Source organism: Cupressus sempervirens, chromosome 10, assembly GCF_028749045.1.
Source record: "Cupressus sempervirens isolate cs-2001-9-10 chromosome 10, ASM2874904v1, whole genome shotgun sequence".
NCBI lineage: Eukaryota > Viridiplantae > Streptophyta > Pinopsida > Cupressales > Cupressaceae > Cupressus > Cupressus sempervirens.
Window position 1 is genome coordinate 578448085 of NC_143127.1, and position 25242 is coordinate 578473326.

General features: G+C 35.1%; 1 protein-coding gene across 1 annotated transcript in view; it reads right to left on the minus strand.

Annotated features, from left to right (window-relative positions):
• The window catches only part of LOC149535196 (methionine aminopeptidase 2B-like), a 108402-nt gene that overhangs the window by 65800 nt on the left and 17360 nt on the right, over positions 1 to 25242 (minus strand). The window contains exon 2 of the mRNA XM_089807154.1: positions 16193 to 16367. Coding sequence (XP_089663280.1) covers positions 16193 to 16367 — 175 coding nt within the window. The remainder of the gene's footprint in view (positions 1 to 16192; positions 16368 to 25242) is intronic.

The following is a 25242-nucleotide window of genomic DNA, read 5'->3' on the forward strand; positions in this document are numbered from 1 at the left end:
AGAGATATCATATCTAGCAACATCAATTAAGATGAACAAGCAAGGATTGATAATCTATATCTTATCTGAATCTTCTTAGCATGTGGTATCACTGAACACATGATACAATATCATATTACTAAACCTATGATATGACATATCACTGATATTAGTGATAACAGTATTGCAAAGAATACAATACAATATACAGGATAAATCCGGAGAATAATTAAATTCTTCATTTATTCAAGTTGTGACTCATAGGTACTAGTATTCCTCTATCACAACATGATCCTAAGTTAAGATCTACTAGAACACGGGATAAACTCCGGCGAATAATAAAATTCTTCCTTTATCCAAATTGTGACTTATAGACATAGCAATGTCTACATCACAATGCGATCTTGAACTCATCTAGATCTTACAGTAGAACTCTATTGTTTAGTACATTATCTAAGAAATCGTCATCTCTCATAATGTTGTTCATACAAGTGTTTATTATCTCAGAGATCGTCACTTCTAAAATAATGAATACAAATGGTGGAGCCCATAATAGTCAATACCCTGACAATAAAATTATTTTATTAATAATTTAAATAATACAAATGAGTTGCAATTCAACCATACCAAGTCTTTTTCTGAAGTGCTCTATCTTTGCTCGAGAGAGAGGTTTGGTGAGAATATCTGTTGTCTGATCTGCAATGCAAATGTATTATAATTTTACAATATTCATGTCTACCATATCTCTTACATAATAGTAAAGAATTTCGATATGCTTGGACCTGTCATGGAAAACTGGATTCACAGAAAGCTTGATGGAACTCTGATTATCACAATGAATAATCGTAGGATTCATGGCTTGACCAAATAATCCCACAAGTAACTTTCTAAGTCAAACTGCTTCCCGAGCGGCCATCGCTGCTACAATGTATTCGGCTTCTATGGAACTTTGTGCTACTAAAGATTGTTTTTTGCATATCCATGATATCATTGTTGATCCTAAACTGAAACAGCATCCTGAAGTACTTTTTCTATCCTTAACACTTCCACCCCAATCTGAGTCTGTGAATCCATGTAATCCAAGTCAACTTTCTCATATTTGAGACAAGGTTAAGAGTGCCTTGTAAGTATCTCATAGAGTGTTTGACTGCAATTAGGTGAATCTCCTTTGGCTCACACATAAACTGACTTGAGGCATTAATAGCATAGCAACTATCAGGTCTTGTATTTACCAAGTACATAAAGGACCCAATCATCTGTCTGTAGAGAGTAGAGTCTATGGAAGGTGATTCTGCTGCTGCTTCTTTAAGTTCATGTAGATTAGTCTCCATTGGGGAAGACATCGACTTGCAGTTCCACATTCCAAATCTCTTCAAGATATCTAATGTATACTTCCCTTGATTAAGTATAATGCTGTCAAAATTTTAATTTTACCGTACTTCCAATCCTAGGAAGTAATGAAGGAGTCCCAAATCTTTCATCTCGAATTTTCTGATTAGATCTTTCTTGCATTGATCTATGAGATGATCATCACTTGTTATTAGTAAATCATCAACATACAGGATCAAAATTACCATATCATCTTTATCCCTTTTATAATATAGATTTGGATCGGCTTCATTTTTGGAGAATCCTAAGCCGGTGAGATGCTTATCAATTCTTTCATACCAAGCCCTTGGAGCCTATTTAAGCCCATAGATAGCTTTCTTGAGCCTGCAAACAAAAACTTTACTATCATGAGTTTCAAATCCTTTAGGTTGCTCCAAATATACCTCTTCCGTAATCTTTCCATTTAGGAATGTTGTTTTTACATCCATCTGATGTACTTTCCATCCCTTTGATGCTGCAATAGCTAGGACGGTGCTTACAAAGGTGTATCTGGCAACAGGAGAAAAGGTTTTTTCATGATCAATTCCTTCTTTCTGAAAGAATCGCCTCGCTACAAATCTAGCTTTATATTTTTCAATGCTACCATCAATAGCATGCTATATTTTAAATATCTGCTTGGAAGAGACGACAGATTTTTCTTCAGGTCTAGGAACAATTTCCCAAACATCATTTTTCATAATGGACTGATATTCTTCCATCATAGCACCCTTCGAAGCTGCATGTTTAATAGCATCTGAAACACTGGTTGGTTCTAATTTAGACAAATCATTCATCTTTTGGGTATTTTGCTTTCTCTGATTGTTCTGAATGGTGTAGCAAAGTCTTGTGCTTCCTCTATTGTCTTAATGGCCCAAGGTGGTCTTTTCTTAGAATTTTGAATTTCTTCAAGATTAAGATTTTGAATTTCATCTTCAATTTCTTCAATGTTCTCCCTTTGAGACTCAGATTCAATATTTCTATCCAAACTAGGTAACGGAGAGGGATCTTTAGAACTTAGGGCTCTTTTGAACGCTGAATCATCTTCAAAAATTACATCCCTACTAAGTTCAATATTTTCCTGACCGGGTATGAAAATCCTATATGCTTTAAATGTTTCACTATACCCTACAAAAATTTCTTTCCTCCTGGAGGGTTCTAACTTAATTCTCTTTTCTTTTGGAACATGTATATATATTGGGCACCCAAAAATCCTAAAATGACTTATATTGGTTTTAACCTTAGTAAAGACTTCTTCAGGACTTTTATCTCTAAGGTAGGAGTGAGGAATTTTGTTTTGAATATAGACAACAGTACAAGAGGCTTCTACCCAAAGATAATATTCTAGATTTTGATCAAATATCATAGCTCTTGCAGCTTCTATAATTGTTCTATTCTTCCTTTCTGCTACCCTGTTTTGTTGGAGATTATAAGGAACTGTATACTCCCTCTTAATTCTTGTTTCTTTACAAAACCTTTTAAACAAATCTGAGGTATATTCCCCTCTATTATTAGTCCTAAGGGTTTTAATTTTATGTCATAATAAGTTTTCAATTAAGGTTTTAAATTCTTTAAAACTCTTCAAGATTTCTTCTGATTCTTTGCATTTTAAGAAGTAAATCCAAGTTTTCTTAAAGAAGTCATCTATAAAAAGTATATAATACCAAAATCCTCCAAAAGAAGGAACAGACATAGGTCCACATAAATCTGAGTGGATTAATTCCAAAACATTGTTAGTTTTTCTAGTGCTATCATGAAATAGACTTTTGGTATTCTTACCTAGAGCGCATCCTTTGCATATGCTTGAGTGTTGTTTATTCAGTTTAGGTAAACCAGTAACCATCTTCTCCATAGTTGATAAAGTTTTGAAATTTAGATGTCCTAACCTTTTGTGTCATATTTTGTTTATATCAACAGCTTCATTAATTAAGGTTTGAATAGGTCAACTGGGTTCTGAATTTAATTCATACAAATACCCTTTTCTTTGACCAATCAATTTTGCTTTCTTAAATGAGGAGTTCTTAGCCCAAGTTATGACTTTACCATCCATGAATGCAACATTATGTCCATCATCCTCAAGTGTTGTAACCGAGATTAGATTCCTTTTTATTCCTGGTACATAGAGTACTCCTTTGAGAAGAAGAGAACTACGCGACTTTAGTTTCAAGGTGCAATTTCCAATTCCTTTGACAGAATGTGTTGAATTATCACCGATGGTGACTTCGCCATTAACCTTTTCTAATATAGAGTCTAGTGCTTCTTTGTATCATGTAATATGTTGAGATGATCCACTATCAATTACCCATGCCTTACTTGAGACTTCATTTGATAGTGCCAAATACAATACACAATTCTCAGGATCATACATATCTTCTTCCCTAGTAATGTTTGTACAATTCACTTGTTGTTTAGAATTCTCAAGGCAATTAGATCTATAGTGTCCAAACTTTTCGCATCTAAAGCATTTTATTTTGGATATATCTTTCTTAGGTTTGGCATTCTTTTGATTACCCTATTTCTTCTTGAAGTGCTTCTTCTTGCCTTTACAAGAATTTGTATTAAGAACATGAAGTTCTTCATCCTCAGTTTTCAATTTTCCCCCTTTCTTAAGTTTCTTGGATTCCTCTTGAAGAAAATCTCCCTTAAGTCTATTGAAGTTAGGAAGATTATCTCTGGCACTTACTCCTTGTGTGAATGTTTCTCATGAATCTGGTAACCCATCTATAGCCATCAGTGTTAGTTCCGTGTCATTAATGATGGTTCCTATACTTGCAAGTTCATCTCTTAAACTGGCAACCCTTAGGATGTAAGAATTCATCGATTCTCCCTTCTTTATTTGTATATGATTTAGTTGCATTGTTAACCTCATGCATTTAGTAATACGTTCATCATATCAAATGTTGTTTGATGTTTCGTTAGCATGGGTACTATATCATTTTTCACTCCATCTAATATGATCTCTATGGCTTTCTTATTTCCTTTACTCTAGATAGTTTTATGAGGTTCAACAGTAGGTTGTCTGGATGCTGAATCAACAAATTATTTTATATCATTTTCTTCAAGAATCATCATGATTCTGAATTTCCAAGCATCAAAGTGTTCTTTCCCATCAACCCTGTCCTCAAGTCTAATTGTGTATGCCATTGAAGATAGGAGAATGATGCTAGATATATATCAAGTTTGATTATTTAATTTGCAGAGCCTAGGTTTGACTACCAGAGCTTTGATACCATGTAAAGTTTCTACAAATTCTGAACTTGAATCAGACTTAGATTGTACCGTCTTTATGCTTGTTGTAGATAATCTTCAATATACAGTCTTGAATGAATGGAGAGATATAATTCTGAAAATGCTTTTCACTTCTGCAAGTCATCTTAGGACAGTATTGATTAAGGAGCAAACTTGTTGTTTCTTGTGTGTCCTTAAACTTCAACCACACCCTTATTAAATATAGAGATCAAGGGGCATGTCCTTACAAAGGACAAAGTCTGCTTTGCCTCATCCCTTAAAGTCGGCGACTTTCCATGCAATAATTAGTTTAGTCCTAAACTAACCAAGGTGATTAGTTAGACCTTAAACTAGTGCTTCAAGATACGCGTCGATATCCATAAGAGGATAAGACAATGACTTCAAATCAATATAATGCAAGATCAGATTAGAACGATCTATTATCAGATCAGCATGATTGAAAGTTACGAAATTAACACAGAGCAGCTAGCTTACTAGATTGTTTGGTTTGGAAGTTTCCTCTTGCTTTAGTTCTTTGCTTTCCATTCTGTCTTTTTCCGGGAACAAGTTGGCATTCACATTGTATATTAGTTTATTGTTCTATTTCTAGCAATCCCTTGGACCCTTTTGTTGGTCTTTTATTGGACATTAATAAATTTACCTTATCTCATGAGCGATGTGTGCTTTTGAAGCAATACTCATGAAATATGGATCAATGAGTCTGACTCAAAAACTACACCGTTGAATCCTAGTAGCAATATCATAACTTACCTCATTGTGGAAAATATTTTTTCTCAAAAAAAAATAAAAAACTTTTTAACTTTTTATTATAATATTTTTTTATCTTCATTTTAAACTTGTATGCTTGCATTTTTTATTTTTTATTTTTTTTTAATTTAAAATCTCGTAATTTCTTATAATAGCAAGATCATATTGCAAGAATGGCCACCAATTCAAGTTTAGTGGGTGTGAGTGCAAACCAAAGATTTTAAATTGATAAAGGATCTCCTTAATGGAGGCATGCCACAATGATTAAACAACTTCCAAGAGGTGGGAAACATCTCTACAATTATAACGAGTGCAAAGTCAATTTTAAGAGCTAGTATTAAGTAGTGAAACTTCACTCTTTTTGGCCCTCTTAGGAAGGGATCATAATGTGCAAAAGGTCAAATAAGAAGGGATTGTTTATATAGCAAGTAGCAGAATACCTAAAGAAACAAGAAGTTCATTAGATGATTAAAAGAGCAAGACCAAGAGCTTATCCTTCCACAAAGGAAAAAACAATTAATTTACCTACAAATTTGTACTGCCCTCTCGAAACATTATTTCTTGCAAATACCTCTATGCAAAATGAAGTACAAATTCCCATTTTTCCCAAAAGGAGGTCCACTGGACAAGGCATATGAAATGGAAGAAAGAGATAGTGCAGAGCAAATAGTCTTCCTTTCAACTTCATGAGAACGCCACATTGGTGGGAAATAGTGTCAGCAATTTAATAGTGCACCTCCTAGTTTCACAAGTCATAGGTATGAAAAGGTGTTCACCACATTATTGGGAAGCGAGATAAATTTTATAAAGATGCCAAAGAAACCAATTTGAGATTCTTATGTTGAATCGAGAGCTTCTATTGTTTTTTATAATGGAAAGATTGCAAATTTGCAAACACCATCCATAAATAAATGTTATTGTAGTGTCCCCTAGAGGAGCACTATTTTTTAGGGCAGTTAATTATGAGGGGTAACTCCTCATTGAGTCCACAGAAATGGTGGATCATGATCATGTGGTCCTAGTCATTATAGACGATGCAAAAAATTGTAAAGTTGCAAATGCTTTAGTTGAGCAAAGATATGAACACAGTTGTTTGACCCCATACACTATACTCCCTTAACTTAGTAAAGCAAGCAATTGGAACTGAAAGAATGTAACATCCCCATTTTTAAGTTGAATTTAATAAATAATATTATATTTTTAAAAAAGTAAATAATTTATCATTTATTATATTATCATCAAAATATAAAATCATATCAATTGATATAATGATAAACAATAATATTTTTAATAGTTAAGCAATAATATATTACAATATAAATAGATCTGTAAATAATACAATTGACATTGTACACCAACACTCACTTTGGAAGGTTTGAATTGCTCGAGGACAAGCAATCTAAGGAAGGGTGGATTGTCATGTCCCCTACTTTCCTACAATAGGATTTAATAAATAAGTCGATAAAATAATGTAAGTAATTATTTTTGTATATTTAAAGTAATAAGAGAATGATAAGATATAAAATAATATTAAATAATGAGCGTAATAACATTAGTACACATTATTAATATAATACATTATATTATTATTATGATATAATATATTACAACATCAAATATATGATTATCTTTGGATTATTATTAATATTATGATAAAAGAATATGTTATTAAATAATATTATTAAAATATAAACATCATAATATATATGAGTGATATAATTCAAAAACACTAATATTAATCAATAATCAAAATATTATAAATAAATATTTGTACGTTACATAATTAATAATCATACATGATTCTTGAGGATAGACACGTCTGGTGATGGAAAAATATGAAAAAGAAAGGAAGAAACATATCACAATGGAGAATAAGGAACATTTTGTGAATATAAATTTATATGCATTATTCTGCACGGAAGAATCACTATTACGGAAGTCTAGACATCAGAAGTTATTCGGATAGACATTCAAAACAAGATTCGTTCTTTCTTATAAAATACATATCGCATGATACAAATCCAAATCAACATAAAAAAGGAAATTTAAAAAAAATTTAAAAAGTGATCAAATCAGAGAAGGCAGTCAAAAATATCAGAGTTCAAATCTGCTTCATCACCATTCCACGTCAGCATACAATTAGGCAAATATAGGGAGGGCAGCATTCGAAATCAAAAGCATAGACAGAGGAGAATTCATTTGAAATGATATGCAGCAAAAAACAAAGGACGAGAGCGTTGGAAGAAAGAAAAAGCAAATAGGAGAGTTGGTTAACATTATTAACGTCACCCAATCAGTGAACAAAAATCTTTTGGGAGGATGATTAAGATTTAAAACATAAGACTAGGAAAGATATCGCAGGCCATACAATCATAGTCTGTATATATAGCGATCACAGTTCATATGTAAGGATCGCAATTCATATAGAGGAGAACAAGATTTATACTCAAGTATATGCTCGTGATCACAACATACATGACTGGAGAGAGGTCAAAAACATAAGAAATATTTCCTGAAGCCATATGGCAAGTATTTGGAATCAATTAGGGAACGTGCAATAATTACAGACCTATCAGAGAAGTAGAAGGAAGAAGTGCATACAATCATCATAATAAGGACATATCAGCGATGGAGGAAAAAGCACACATAAATTGACAGAGGATCATAGACAAAAACAGATAATGAAACAAGACAGCGGCAATGATCGATGACCACTAATTAACGTTACCATGCAAGAAGAAAGACGATAGAGCATCATTTAAACCAAACACGATATCTAAAATTTTGCAGGCAACGAACAAGGACCAGATATCAACCAGTATTGAAGAGCATACAGAATAATTGCAGAGGAAATTGGTAATAAGTCTTATTGTAGATCTCGTCGAATCTTTACCCTCATCATATAAATCAGGCCTATGAAATATTTTATCGGTCAGCAATTATAAGGTGGGATGAGGCTAATTGCTAAGAAGCGACTAGAGAACATACACTAGTGCCAATAGCCTAAACAAAACATTACAGAATACAATTAGGGAATATTTATTATAATCACAAACTTCAAAAGATATTGAAGCTGAAAGTAACAAGTCGAGAAATGATGCAATTTGTTCCTTACCAAACAAAAATGACATACGACAGTCTACAAGTTTGGTTGCATTGGTTCGATATGATTGTTATGCTATGAAATAGATATACTTCATACTATACTCAAATTATACAACAAACAAAACTACTGAAGCATCTATTAGTTTGACAAGTGCTAGGAAATTGTTTGATGAAATGTCTTGGAACTAAAAGAAATTGTTAAATGCAGAGAAGAGACATTACAATATAAGATCAATAGAAGGAAGGCTTTGTAATTAAATTTAATGAAATCGGGTGCAAATATCATAGCATCGGTCAGGGGACATTACAAATAGAGTAGGTGAAAGAAATATATGACATGAGTGAGGATATCTAAATGTTTGTACAAACCACCATATGCCACAAGGCATTTTCAGCACTGTCTAGAGTATGGAATTGTTGAAGGTAAACTTAAATTATCATTTAATTTTACGAATGCCATGTTCAATATTTACATAATATTTTTGATGTGTTATTTGTCTATTTTTATGTGTTATTAACACGATTCAAGATTGCCTAGACCTAGATTGCATCACATACAAATGTTATGGGACGATTTCAAAGGTGCAAGGGGCATTGTGTGCGATGGTTCTTACCAACCAATGGGGTGTTTGGAAAGCAAACAAATTAAAAGAGGACTTTAAAAAGTCAAGTCATTGTCTTATATGATGATTGGTGGGCTTGTGTGGAATATGTTTTGAATTTCACCAAGCCTATTATGGGAATGCTCAGATTTGCTAATATAGATGACACCATGTTTGAGGGAAGTCTTTCATGGCAAGGACATGGTGATAGAGCAAATAAAAATCATAATAACAAAAACGTGAATGACCCCAAAGAAAAAAAATTCAAAAGGGTGGAATAAATCATTTTTCATCATTGGAACAAGATAACCACCCCATTGCACTTCCATACATATGCTCTATCTTCCAAGTACTCAAGTTCTATGACCACACCATTGCACCTCCTTACATATGCTCTAGCTTCCACCATATAGAGATTCTTAAGTTGCAACTACGTACAATTGGACATTTGCTAGACTCTTCTCAAATCCAAAAGCGGGGGGACAGTGTTTACGAGAGAATTTGGCATGTTACTCAGAAACAGATTATAGCCTTTGTCCTATTAATGACCAATCCCCAATAGATGCTTGTACATGGCGGTAGCCTCATAGTCAAGATTATTTGTTCCTCCAACCTCTTGCAATCAAGATTCTATCACATGTAATTTCTTTTGTTTTTCATTTTGTCATTTGTATTGCAGAAATTAATACTTAACATTCTTTAATTTATTTTGCATTTCTATTTTAAAATTTTATTGGTTCTCTCCAATTTCAGCAAGTTGCAAGTAAATCTTCCACTGGATGGAATTGGAGTACACACTCCTTTATCCTCAGTGAACCATAATCAGTTGGGTGCAAAAAAAAAGTAGAAGACTCAGTTTACGTTCATTCCGATTTGCATCTTCTATCATATAAGGAAAACCAATGGATGGGGCAATGAAGCATTAGGATGAAATCCCTAAGTATACCAACTAAGATTCAACTATTAAAGATCTTGCTAGAGTCGCTATGGGTGATGATGCCAAGATACCTACACCTAATGCAGCTAGTGTGAGTGACACGGTTTTGGGTACAAATGATGATGGGTGATGATTTTTCTCTAGATCCTTTTGATGATTGATGAAGGCACAAAACAATTATTATTTTTTATTGTCAATTTTGCACTTTTAATGATTTTCATTTGAATTGTGAACCTCAACATATATGATATAGATTATTTGGCATGTCTTAATATTGAAATTCTGAACTATTAATTGGAATTAAATATTTACCTACGGCATGTGACAAAGATCAACGATGAAGTCTCATACTATCAAATGCATTTAGTTTTACAATTCAATATAGTTCTTTAAAAAAATTGTATATATATTTAATAAAAAACTACACACAACCCCAACCCCATGTACCCAAAGGCAAAAAACTGTTGCCAATACCCACGTGCCAGGGTCTTGTAACCATACCCAGGGTGGCAACTTAGAGTTATAGAATGTATGGGCTACGCTAGTTTTTCTGATGATTCTTGAATACAAAAATATATTCCTTGCAGCCATTTCCTGAACATTAAAATACACCAAAACCAACGCATGTAAATGAGTTGTGCATGTTCTGTGCAGCTGCAAGCATTATAAATCTCCACACCAGCTATGGGATATTTTCCCCGATGTCAGAGTTGTCACTTCCCAAACAAAATCCCATATACCCATCATTAACAACTAATAAATATTGTTATACATATTATCACCTAATCTATGCTATCATGATAGTACAAAACCTTTAGAATCTTGGAGGAACCCCTGCAATCACATAAATGATAGAATGCTACGAGTGCTGCATATCTCCAGCATCCTTGTATTAAAGGTACCATTTAAGTAGAAAAAAAAACAGAAATGCTGTGGTTGACTGTTAGAACCAATTAGTGTTGAAGATTGTAGCTGCGATAGAGATCTTTATCTCTGAATTTATGAAATAGAAATATGTTTGCTATGACCGTTACGGTCATCTCCAGCTAAAAGAGACATTTGCGATAATATTTAAGATAATATTATAGAAAAAGACGTGTCATACATCATGCGAAGAGGAATGCATATGGAAATATTAAGGGTCTTGTATTTGAATTTGAAGAGACCTTTGTGTGTAATATGAAGAGTCTCACTTCAATCTATTTATGTGATTACTCAGTATATTGTATGAAATCAAGTGAAAGCCTTGTACTATGAACATTTCATGATCAATAAAAGATATATTTTGCTCATGTGGCTGATTTTTTCCCTCTAATTGGAGGGTTTTCCCAGCATAAATGTCTTCAGTCTTTTGTGTATTGATTATTCTCTTCTTATTTCTTTTTATCTTTTCTGGGCTAAAATCTTAACATGGTATGAGAGCCTAGTTAGATAACAGCAAATGAGGGAGTCTTAAAATTGTAGTTGCAACAACAATCGTCTTACCTAAAACAATTGTCACGAGTTCTCAAAGTATCATTTGTTATTCCTTGTGTGGATTAGTGGTCTGCTGTTCCAGACAGTGATTGTATCATTCTGGAAAGTGCATCAATATCTAACTGTGTTTATCACCTATCAGCAAAGAGTATTCATGAACCGTCTATCATGTCCATAATACTCTTTCTTTATGTCCGTGTGGTTACTTCTGACGTTCTATTTTATCTCTTGTTCGTGCTATACCTTTTTCGTGTTCAAGCTGTGTCTTGCCTCAATCACATCACATCTCCTCATCATGTGTGGTGGATCATAAATTTGAGCTGGCTTTTTTATTTGTCTTCTTAATGATTCAGCAGCCTTGTTTATCCTTGGTATTCCTATTATAGTCATTTTTTAAAGCATCAATTTTTTCTTCTTTTATGAGTGTGGATGTTTCATATCGATTACCATTCAAGAGCGACCCTTCATATTTGGTATGGGTTGACATTTTTTGGTTTCTTTTGATGACACTTGGGATTTACGGCTTGCTTAGTTATGTATCATCTCATGAAAAAGGAATGCTTCAGCTTGTATAAGATATTAGTATTGATCATTCTGTGTCGGCAAGTTTTGTTTGGCCTTCACAAGTCTTGGAAATGTAATGTTTTCAGAAAGGAGGCTGTGCGTTCCATTTGACTTTCAAAAACTTTACCTCCATGTAATGTCCCCTTTTGGCATTCATAGCATGATGTTGTCGTTAGCCATTTGGCCTAGATAGTTTCAATTGCAGGTCTTTCTGAGGGGTTTTGAGGCAACTTTGGGCATACTTACTATTTATAGTAAGTCATCTTGGACATGGTCGGACATCCAGTGGCAGCGGTATGTCGATGGTAATTGTTTAAAATCGACAACAAGACTTGTTTATCATTGATAAGATTTGTTATGCATTGATAAAGCTATTTTATAAAGTTAAATTTAAATATTTAACTTTATTAATCCATCGACTATAGTTTGTGGGAAATATTTAAATTAAAAGAGTCCCCTTTATTTTATAACACATTGGAGACATAAGTTACATAAAAAGAGTTATGTTTTATCCCACATTAAGAAAACGAAGGATTGAGCTCTTGTGAGAACACTATAAAAGAAATGGAAGAGCCTCTTTTTAGTATGCTTGGATGAAGATTAATGTTATGTTGCTGAATATCTGATTATCGGGTTTGGAGGACGGAATTCCTCTTTGCTAGCATTCTCTTCGCTGTTGAAAGACACAATCAGGAGGATTAACGGTGTTTCCAAACACACAGGGTTTCATTTAGTGTTTTGCTACAGTACGGATGAAAAGTGTTTTGTTACAGTGCGCGTGAATAGTGTTTTGCTACAGTGCGCATGAATAGTGTTTTGCTACAGTGCACGTGAATAGTGAATTTGCTACAGTGCGCGAACAGTATTTGCAACAAGTTTATTGTTTGTTCTTGCTGATTTGGGGGTTTGGAAGGCTGCCAACTACATATGCAAAAATACTACAGCAACTAATTCCAGGTTTCTTTTGTCAAATTTTTATACTTTTGCATTGTAGTTGTTGAATACGAGACTGATATTTGTCACAGCATGTTAAACAATTGTATGAGCACATTTACATGGCAAAAATCGATATTTAATTAGCAAATAAGAAATTTCAAATTTTCATATATATTGTAGTATGTGTGTGAAGTGTTTGACAAAAATGCTATATTGAGTTATTAAGCAAATTAATTGATATCATAAAGTAGCTTGCAAGTTTCTTTATTTGGGGAAAAAATAGGGGAGGATATTACACTCCGCCATTTCTATTAAAGTTGCAAGTGATGGAGCCGTTATGTATAGTCTTTGTGGAGGGCGTTTATTCTATTTCCATTTTCAACTCATACGACACTTGCAAGGAACGTGTGAATGAATGAGCACGATGCATTTTATAGAGATAATATGAAGCCCTGGATTACTTTAACGTGGCTGCAGACACATAGAAGGTGGGATTTATCCTTAATGGACCAATGTTTTTGTGTCAAAAGGGACACCATGTTTTCAAAACGTGGGTTATTATTATTTTGGCTGAGCGTGAGCAAGTCATGATGTGCTGCATTGGGTTTTAATTCAGCACTAAATGGTGTGTTTTAATAAATTGTAGCTGTGTGTTTTAAGCCTGGCAGTGCTGGGCGACAATTTTCAGTTTGACTGAACAACGAGTGTTGTGCACTGGAATGAGGTTGCAATTTTGAAGGATGTTGGTACAAAGAAAGATGCTGAGATCGTCTGTTTGCAAACTGATTCTCAGGATGGTTATGTTCCTAACAACAAACTTAGAGCAAAGGTTGCAAACTTAACACAGCTTGTGTGCCCACTTGGCATTTGTCAGCTGCTACATCAATCTTTATGCCACATCATCTTTTTGAATTTTCAATGGATTAATCTTTTATTTGGGACATCTTTTGGATACATCAATTCCTAATACATATCGGGCTCCACCAACACCACTACCTTATGATGCAAGATGTGAGGACTGACTTGGGGTGAGAAATGTGGAATCACTGATGAAAGAAAGGTTTACCAATCTGCTCAGCTCATGTCCATGCACCGTCAGGTAGCTATGCATAGTTATTCTCTGATTCCTCAACACTCTTTATGGGATGTCAGTTCATTCCTTAGAAATCTTGTATGTTCATAATGGCATATATTCTTCAGATGAAATGTTTTATTCATGCATTCATATTACTTGATCTTGTCTTTTGTGGAAGCTCTTTGGGTGTGTGCTTGTTCATCTGTCAATAAATATTTGTTTTGGGAAAATATTGAAGGCTTTGATCAGTTGTTGCATTCGCTGAGTGTGTGTATTTCATGTCATGTTTACTTAGAGTGGTTCAGATATAAGTACTAAAATAATTCTTCGAGTATCGTCTATTTTACCTGTGTTCATGATCATTTGCAGTCAAGCATAGTTGATTTTCTTTCAGAGAAGATTCAAAATCATTGTGGCTGTCTTGCAGTGATGTCAATAAGAAAGCAAATTTGTATTTGGCCAGACTTATGTGAAGAATTTTTGTTGTCTTATTGTTGACAGGAAAATTATGTGGTCTGTCTATCTCGGCTTTTTCCGGCAATTCTTCACAATGGATCATTGCTAATATTATCTGGCTGTATTGGCAATAGTTTTATATATTATCTGCATATATACCTGTGTGTAGCAGACATATTTTGTTACTCTGCATAGTTTGTTATAAGGTATGTGTGCATCTCAAACCTCAGTGAGGAGAAGAAAGAAGGACAAGACAAACGTGCTTAGCAAGCTAAGTACTTTCTATTTTTTTTAACTTGAGCCTGTATGTTTTTGAGATGCTTAAGAGTTAATTTCTATGTACTAATTGTATCTGACTGAGTAGTATTACTGAAATTGTTTATTTGTTTTTGTAAGTTTTTGGTGTTCAATCATAATAAGAGGTTGCAAAAGAGAATGTATTGTAGGAGTATAGATCTTGAACTTCGTTTTACTGAGAATACTGTATAGTATTGATCTTCATATTTGATTGCAGGATGTATCAAAAGGATGAGAGATTCATGAACATCAGTATGTTGCATGTAATCATGGACTGAGCTAATGATATAGAAAATTTAGAAGTATATTCAGCTTCAGAGGGAGGTTACGTGAGAGAGGGAGATGTCTAACCCTTTGTGATTCAAAACAATTGGAATCACCTATCTTATTTTGATAATCAAAGTTGTCCTTGCTGAGAGGGAGTCTCTATTAAGAGAAAATCTCAGTGATTAATGAATTCTTCTCTAGGAGAAATTCGAGGTGAAAACCATTGTTCCACCCTCTACAAGTAGGTATGGTGGATCACCCTCTCGAGTAGGCATGGAGGAACTGCATTATTTTCCGGTAGAAGTTTGAGTTGAAAGCCCTCATTCCACCCTCTACAAGTAGGTATGGTGGATTACCCTCTGCAAGTAGGCATGGTGAAAGTCATGTGTGTGACTCCACAACTTTAATTTTATGTGCTTATGAAGCAACTATGATCAACTATGTTATGCTGAGATAACATATGTTATGTGATGTGAATTTATTATCTTTGGTTGCTCTCTCTCTTGCTAAGAGGGAGTGTTGAAGATTGTAGCTGCAATAGAGATCATTATCTCTGATTTTATGAAATACAAATATGTTCGTTATGCCATTGTGGTCATCTTCAGCTGAAAGAGACATTTGTGATAATATTTAAGATAGTATTATATTAAAAAGACGTGTCATACGTCATGCGAAGAAGCATGCATATGGAAATATGAAGTGTTGAATATCTGGAAATATGATGGGGCTTGTATTTGAAATTTGAAGAGACCTTCGTGTGTAATATTAAGAGTCCCAATTCAATCAATTTATGTGTGATTGCTCAGCATATTGTATGAAATCAAGTGAAAGCCTTGTACTATGAACATTTCTTGATCAATAAAAGATATATTTTGCTGGTGTGGTTGGCTTTTTCCCTCTAGTTGGAGGGTAAATGTCTTGACTCTTTTGTGTATCGATTATTCGACTCTTTATTGCTGTTTATCTTTATTTTCTGGGTTAAAAACTTAACAATTAGAAATAACCAATTATGCTTTGCTATACAATAACCAAACCATGCAGCTCTCTCATATCCATCTTCAAGTGTATTACATTATCATGGGAAAAATAGTAAAAAACATTAGCTTCACAACAGAAAAGATGAGATAGAAAAAAAACCTGATGAACCATCTACAGCTTCATTCTCCACCTGCCCATCTTCTCCATCGTCTTCCTTAGCAATTGTGCTAGTGGCTGCTTCCTCTGTTCCATTTAAAGATGGTGAAACTAAGGGCTCTTCTACACGCACTGCAGATTTCTTTTTCTTCTTCTTTTTCTTTGTCTCCACTAGTTCCTAATTGAACACAATAAGGCAAATTAAGATCTAAATCAAATAGAAATTGCTTTCAACTGGTTATCAAAGCCAAATGGCATTTAAGTGTTCTACAGTCTCATCAATTTGCATAGTTACGTTTAAAATGGCAAATTTCAATCTTCATCGTAGGTTCCCAAAAAGCACTATTTACCATCACCCTCGATAATCCCACCATTCAAGTCTAAAATACAAATATACTAAGAAAAAAGTTAAAACCATAACATCTCAACCTGGAAAACACTATTAAATGAAAGGACCGCCCCAACTGAACACCATTAGTACTACATAACACTGATGCTTGTGAATTGCCACTTCAGAAGCAAACAAAATTAATCAAAGTGAAACAGAACTAAGGAAAAAATACAAAACAGACGAATCAGCTCGTTACCTTTTTCATGAAAGCATATTTATCAAAGCGCCCATAGTAGAAAATGTTAAAATATTTGTTCACTGATATCCTTCAAAAAAGAGATTCTACCAATTGAAATTCAAACAGTCCAAACATGCCAAGGTAAAAATAATTGTTAAATAGGTGTCCAAGTTTTTTGGAGGAAAGATTCTTCAAACCCTAAACAAATTTATGATATTCTTCCCCTGATATCCCAGCAAACAAGAGACTCTACCTACTTAAATTTTAAAAATCCAAACAAGCTAAGTTATAAAAAAACCTTGGTAAACAAATGTTGTAGTTCCCTGGAGAAAATTTTCTTCAAAACCTAAACAGAAAATGAGAGCGATTGAAGCTATTTTTTCTGAAAGAACCTACTATCAGCATCATCCATTGACATACAGATGATTGTCCACAAGTAATGGCAACAATTCAGTTTTAGGAAAATGAGAAAGAGGAGGAGAGAAGAGTCATCATCATAAGAATGAATTCCAATGTGAAATGCAAGTGAATCAACATTTGTGTTCTCAAGTTATGCCTTGTCTTTTTAGTGCTCATTAACACGCATTAGAACCATATTAAAACAGGTCTGGGATCTGTGCTCCTGGTTAAAATTTCACAAATATGGTTTCCTGAGTAAAATTTATTTATGTTGAAATGCAACAAAGCCCCTCAAATTAAAGCTTTGCCATCAAATTAATTAAATGACAGTATTAAAACACAGTGACCACCAGGTGCAATCTTTCAAAGTTTGTTGGAAATGTCCCGCAGCCACAAAGCCAAACTGCATAAACTCTATTTCCTGTTCCTATACTAGTTAAACATATTGCTCATTGTAAATTTTAAGGTACATTCAAGGTCAAAGACTTTAAGGACCAGTGACTCATATTATAATTAAGTTATGGAGTTGCAATTACCAAAAGATACAACACACAAATAAAAAAAGAGATATGATAAGAATATGTAGTGTCCCCTTTTCTAGGAGATTATAAAATTAATAGGACAACCCAATAATATATAAAAATTGAGAATGGGGACTTAATGCAGAATAATAAAAGGTCAATTTAATATTATAAAAGGGGTTGATAAGAGATGAATTGGCAAGAAGACAAGGAGACACAAATGTGAAGTTGAAAGGTCACAGGGCTGCTCTTTAAAAGAACAAAGATGAGCTTGCTTCAAGAGGCTTGGATATTGAATTTGGTTTTGAGATTTCTCTTGGAGAAATTAAGGAAGCTTCAGCTTCTATTCAGGGATCCTAAGGAAGGAAACCTTCAGGCTCTTCTCAGCGAAATGGATGCAAACCCGGATCAGTTTGTCGTAGATTCAAAATGGAGGTCACACTGCATATATAGGTTTATTCTTAGTAATTTCTAATCTGAATGTTGTTACTGTACTAAGATTGGATATTTGGTGATTTATTATCGTGTTGCTGATTATTAAATAATGCAATAACTTGAGCATTTAAATTTGGAAAATTTTGGGTTATTTGCTGTTTTAAATCTGAAAATTGTTGGATGAAATCTTCTGTTTAAATTCTGGAAATTGTGGTATAGAATTTGGTTAAATATTCCAAGTTGCATGAAAGCTAAAAATCCTGCCATCCTATGGAGTTCATTCAGAAACAAGTTTTCAGAAATTTCTATCAAAGGTTTGTATCAAGTTTTTAATGAGGGCAAATTCATAGAGAGTTCAGAATTATCTCCATGTTGGCTGAGAATATAGTGTCTAATGCTACTGTAGAAAGTCTCTAATTATTTTTGTTGACCAATACTAGGAAGTCACTGGTGGTTATAGGCGGACATTACTTTTGATATTACAGAAACTGGGTGAGAATAAAATCATACCTGAAAATATTTGTCGTGTACTTCTCCCAATACTTGTTAAGGCCTTTCATCTTTGTACTCTCAGTCGTGTTTGAAGAGAGGTAAAAAGTCGGCAACGGGTGGATACAGAGGGGAGAAAGGTCAAGTTAAACTTCCTACTTGCCACTGGAGAAACACAAAGCCAGGAAGCTTATTGAGTAATATTAGTCTTGAAGGCCGGATTGAAAAGGCTTCATCCAGCATCATATACACAACATGGCATTTGGTGATTCAAACATTGTTGTGGTGTTTCATATTCCAACATTTCCATCTGTGTTAGGTTGTCATTACTCATCAGTGACAAGCTGCACAAAACAGATGACAAATTTGAAGGTTACCATGTTGTAAAGGTTTAACTGATATTTGGGAAACTTTTGAGGATAACTATATCGGTGTCATATTAATATTGAGAAGATTATATGTGCGATAATAATAACATTTTCAATGTAATTAAAATTGTCGTGAGTAAAGTACATTTCGTGAAGTTTAATTGTCAAACATCTACAGGAGTCTGAATTTGAAGAGACATTGGGTCAAATTTATTAGAGACAACAACCTCAAAATCAAATGTGGTGATTCTCATAGTTATTGTGTGAGAATATTTAATAACAGTTATCTTGGACATCCAACTTTGATATGCGTTAAGAAGGAAGTTCTTCTGTTAGCCAAGATCGGTACCACACAAGACTGGGAATTCATATACATCTACAGATTAAGCAGGTCAAAACTTCTACTTCAACTATGCTTGTAAAACTGTAGTATACTGTCATTCCTAGAGGTGTTTCTTTGATTGTTTATTCCATTGGTCACCATTTGTAATTCAAGTTTATTTGGACACTGCGACCAGTTTATCAATTTTTTATTGGGAACAAGCACATTGGTTATTTGTTGTATCTGTTAGTACTATTAGTTATATAGTATATGTCGCAATGTTGAATATTCATGTCAAACAAACCACCAGCCAAATACTTATAAAAACCCAAAACAAAGAAACACAGAGCTCTTAACAACTATCTGACATCATACAAGTTGCAGAACTGTTCATCTGGATAGAACAGGGTAGCATCCTAGAGTTGGGAAAACAGAATGGAGACACTAGCGAGTCTAAAAAATGGTCTTTTCTCAAAGGACTTCAATGACACCTATAATAGTGAATAACAAAGAAACCTGCAAAAAGAAAAAGGAATGGAGAATGAGTTGTATTTCAGTGGATTGCAATTGGAGTTTGTGAGATCACTGATGGTCTTCTTGCTAAGTTGGAAGAAGTGGACTTGTATTTATCCAAAATGGACCGATCTGATTGGAGACTCTTAAATTGGGCCTTGCAACAAGAGAAGATGTGAGACTAGCAATAGCCTGATGTGTTAGTGAGATTATCAGAATAACAGCACCTGTCACACTTAACAATGGCAGCATATTAAGAAGGGTATTACAGCTGATTACGGACAGCTTATGTGGACTACATGATAACAAGGATCCTACTTTTGGTAAGAAGGCAAAAAATTAGAACTCATGACAAAGACCAGATTTTTTATTCTCATGTTGGATCCGGGTTTTGAAGAAATTATCTTACAATTGACACAATGTTTCTTAAGGGTATACAATAAACATCAACCAAACAATGTTCGAACTTGCATAAAAACCATCATGTCATTAATCCTAGGTGAGGATGATGACATATGTAAGCAATTACAATCAGTTTTGCTGGCTATATGGAGAAGGGTGAATGAAATCTCACCCGTGGCTTATAAGCTTGCGGAAGAATTAATTGAACATAACTTTAACATGTTCAAAGAATTTATGACAGAACCTAAGCTAAGATTAGTAGGCATACAGGTTGCAGGATCTCCACGAATGAGCAAGAACCAAATGAGAAGAGAACAGGTATTGCTCGACAAAAATAATTAGAGGTATTCTAAGCTCCTGTTTAATAAATTGCTGATTACTATTGACAAAACTAGTGAAGCCGAAAACTACATTGATGAATTCATATACAAACATGAGGCTATTCCATTAACACTTCATGAAGAGTGCACGACACCAGCTATAGAAGCAATTAAGTATGATGATGATATTGTTTCAACAGTTGAGAACAAATCAGAAAATTTGATATGTGACAATCCTTACTCCCTAGATGAATTTGAACACAAACCTTTATCGCTGCAAGACTTGATGAACAGGTTATTAGTTACAAAAGAGAAATTTGTCCAAGTGTTAACAAGGGCAGATGACTCCCACCAATTCATTGAAGAACTTATGTGGAAAACTCAAAGTGATGAAAGGAAACAGAATTTTCCATGTGGAGTCCCTAGTACACAACTAAAATAATCAAAGAAGCATCTGAAAGGATGAAATCAGATTACTTACAGCTCTTTGTAGATAGAGAATTTACTACGAAATCTAGAGATGACAAGGAAAAGGAGGTAGATGAACTTTGTCTTCAGTTAACTATGGCGCATTACTCTTTATACCAGGCTGAAAATCAGACTTCTATGGCAGCCACAGACAAAAAAGATGATCTTGAACTCGGGGCCAAGGAGATCATACCAATGATAGAAGGGATCCACAACCTTGGTGAGAATGAAGGCGAACTTGGTATTTCCATTTTCCCCTATCCAAATGAGACATCTTCTACTAAAGAAGACCTTAAGGACCAACAAGAAGTCAACCACATGAATTCTGATTTTTATATCAATAGTTACTCGTCTTTACAATAGCATGACGACAATGTTGATTCGAGTAAAATTAGTTCTGTCATTTCATGTGATGGTAATCATTTTGTTGATGCAGATGTAGATTTGATTGTAACACTTATGGTGAATCAGAAAATTCAAACTTGTCCTTAATGCATACCGAAGGCTTCTACAGTCCAGCTAGAGATTCAACACCAAGTTCATATGATATGGCAGCTACCTTTTTGTTGATTGATGATTTTATTTTTATGCCTAGCTAAGTTATCAATAGTTGTCCTGCTTGGTCTACCAAGCTATTTTCAGATTTGGCACGGTCCATAGGAGTTATGGAGTTGCACGGGCATCCGTGAAGACATGTCATGTATCGGATAATGCACATGAGATAGATTTCTTCCATATACAAGAGAACAGCAATACCTTCAGCATCATAGTTAACACTGCCATATCTTATAGTAGTGATATTTGGTAGCCTATTAGGTTGTTTAGCATGCTGATTGGAGGTGTGTTTGGCATTTGTTGGGTGAACCACTCATTCTGATAGTTAACAGGAAGATAGTAAGATAATACGCATCTATTTCTACTCCCAGGATCAGATTAATGGACTGGCTTGGGATCCACATGTTGACAGGGAAGGAGCTCTTCTTTCCAAGAATCATAATACATGGGATCACAGCTCAGGGTACAGAGTTGACATCTTTAGAGAAACGCACCAGGAAGGTGAGGAGGAGTTTTTTAGGCTGATGTGGGATCCGGACACCTTATGGAGGGATGACTTGCACTTGGACCCCCTATTCCACATTATGATGGGATTTTATTTCATTTGTACCAGATTGGGCGGTAAAGCAGCTTGTAGATAGATATGGGGTCCTAGAATTCATTGCTTGAGGACAAGCAATCTCAAGGAGGGAGGATTGTAATGTCCTATTTTCTAGGACATCAGAAAATTAATAGGCTAACCCAATAATATATAAAGATTGACTTCTAGGGACTTAATGCAAAATTATAAAAGGTCACTATAATATTATAAAAGGGGTTGATAAGAGACAAATCGGAAAGAAGACAAGGAGACAGGAATGGGAAGTTGAAAGGTCACAATGCTGCTGCTGAAAAGAACAAAGATGAACTTAATTCAACAAGCTTGGATATTAGATTTGATTTTGAGATTTCTCTTGGAGATATTAGGGAAGCTTCAGCTTCTATTCATGGATTTTAAGGATAGAAACCTTCAAGCTCTTCTCAGCGAATCAAATACAAAACCAGTTCAGTTTATTATTATTATTTTATACATAGAATAATATTTTCTATATATCCAAGAAAATAACCAAAATTCCAATGGCGGAGCGGAGGAAGGACTGAGGTTTCGAAAACCAAACAACTATGGCAAATAGCAAAACCAGGGCAGCGGTTGGGCAGAAAGAAGGGGAGGAAACCTCACACAGCATCCCCTACAGCGGGCATGGGAGCCTTTGAAAAGCGATAGAGGAAGGGAGAGGGTTCGTGTGAAGGTAGCGATTGCAAACAAACCTGGTGGGTCCAAATGGGGGGACGTGCGGGTTTTTACTGGAGTCAGTTGGAGATCAAATGGTGATGGGAATCTAAAATGGATTCCAAAATGACAGACCATTGCAAAGGAAATGATCCTCTCAGTGCCGCAAACAACAAACAAAAGGGTTGTGCACTAGAGGCGTGGCAAAAGAATGTCAGATCGCTGAGGGAAACAGCTTTCTATTTGAAATGGGGTGATTGTTTACCAATGTATCCAAAGATTTGACATTGGCTCAATGAGAACTAGGGTGAGTACTTTATCCTCAAATCTTTGCCTAATGGTTTCTTCTTAATAATAGCTAGAGAGAAACGTGAAAAGCAATGGAATTTGCTCAATGGTCTATTTATGATGGGTGGGATAGGCTTTTATATTAGAGATTGGATTCCTAACTTTAACCCTAAACAAGCTTCAATAGAAGAAATCCCAATATGGATGAGGTTGTGTAACCTCCCTCTAGAGTACTAGCACAAGGAGATTTTCAAATAGATTGATGATAGGATGGGGAGATATATACGTAAGAATGAAGCAATAGACAGGAAGGACTTTAGTCTATTTGCTCTCATTTATATAGCATGGAAACCCAATACGCCTCTACCTCGTGCGATTGAAATCCGTACATCAGAAGGCTACTAGTGGTAGGAGATTAAAGTGGAAGAAATATTGGAAAAGTGTGAGAAATGTAAGAAATGTGGTCACAACAAGGAAGGGTGCACAACTCAAGAGAAGGGCAAAAGAAAAAGAAGAATGCTTGGGGGAACACACTTGGCTCCAGCCTCTCAGAGCAGAGATCACACAACATAAAACATGAGATCAGTGGAGAAAGTTTTGGACTATCTGGGCTCGACACTAGACAATAGAGAGCTCAATAGGGACCCACACAAGTGGAGGTCGAGCATGTGGTGATTGACTCTCAAGTGAATGTTCTGACATAGGCAAAGTCTGGTAAGGAGCTGTTGGAGTCTTCAATTGGTGTTAAAGCAGTGATCGAGAACACAAATGATACAGGAATCCTTTCTGAGCACATTACAGGGATCACCCTGATGGGAGAGAAAGCGGATGATACTAGGGATTTGATAATAGAGGATGATTTTTTACCCACTAGTGGGTTGGCTTCGCAATAGATTCAGGGTTTTGCTTGTTGTCTACCAAATTGGAGTGCAGGACAAAGCGGATGATACTAGGGATTTGATAATAGAGGATGATTTTTTACCCACTAGTGGGTTGGCTTCGCAATAGATTCAGGGTTTTGCTTGTTGTCTACCAAATTGGAGTGCAGGACAGACCCTTGGAACTAGAGATGTGTTAGGTATGGTCACAAATTTGTACCCTTGGCAACAAGGAGGATCAAGGTGAGAAGGACAATACTGATGAGGTTCTCTTTAAAGACATCCAGGTCTTGCCTCCTAGGGAAGTTGAGGATTTTGCCATCGTATCTATGACAATGAGGAAGAAGAGTATGATATTGCAATTGCCCTTGCAGATTAATCTATTGACGATGATATTGCAATTGTCCTTGCAGATGAATCAATTGATAAAGATAATGTACTCACCCCCAAATCACTTCAGAAGGTGGTAGTAGATGACTCCAAAAGTACCCAAAGCAAGAAGTCTAAAGAGGAAGGAAATCGGTCCAAAAATTGTTGGAAGAAGCTGGCAACATGAAAGGACAACGCAAATTGAGATGTGGGAGGGACCTTTTCCCTCCAGGAGAGCAATGAGTCTCCTTATGTGGAATGTCAAGGGCCGCAATGCCCCTAACAAAAGATAGCTGATCAAACGATGCTTTGATCAAACCAAAACAGATTTTGTTTGTTTGCAAGAAACTAAAGTGAGTTTGGAGGTGGCAGCAAGGTTATTAGGAGTTAGATTTAAGTGATCAGGACGTTTTGTAACTCAGCTGGGGCCTTAAGGGGTTTGGGCTTCTTATGGAATCCTACAATAGCTAAAGTTGAACTTGTAGACCAAGAGCAGAATTGGATGATGATTAGGCTCAGCTTTTGCTTCAGAATGTTAGTTTTCACCTAATAAATGTGTATGGTCCAACCAGCTCTGATGCCAAAAAGGAAATTTGGAACAAACTAGCAGAGATTTGTAGGTCTATTCAGCAAAGTGTGTTATCTTGGCAAGAGATTTCAATGCTACTCTAGGGATGGCTGATAAGAGAGGTGGTGCTGGAAGGATGGGAAGAGTGTAGAGGGACTTTCAGGATTTTGTGGCGAATAATGGGCTTTGGTAGATCAGACCTAAGAAGGGTAAGTATACTTGGACCAATCGAAGAGCAGACTTCTCAAGTATTGCAGAGAGATTGGATAGCTTTTTTGTTGGGGGAGATTGGGATCGTTTGCAAGTAGTTTTTGAAGCG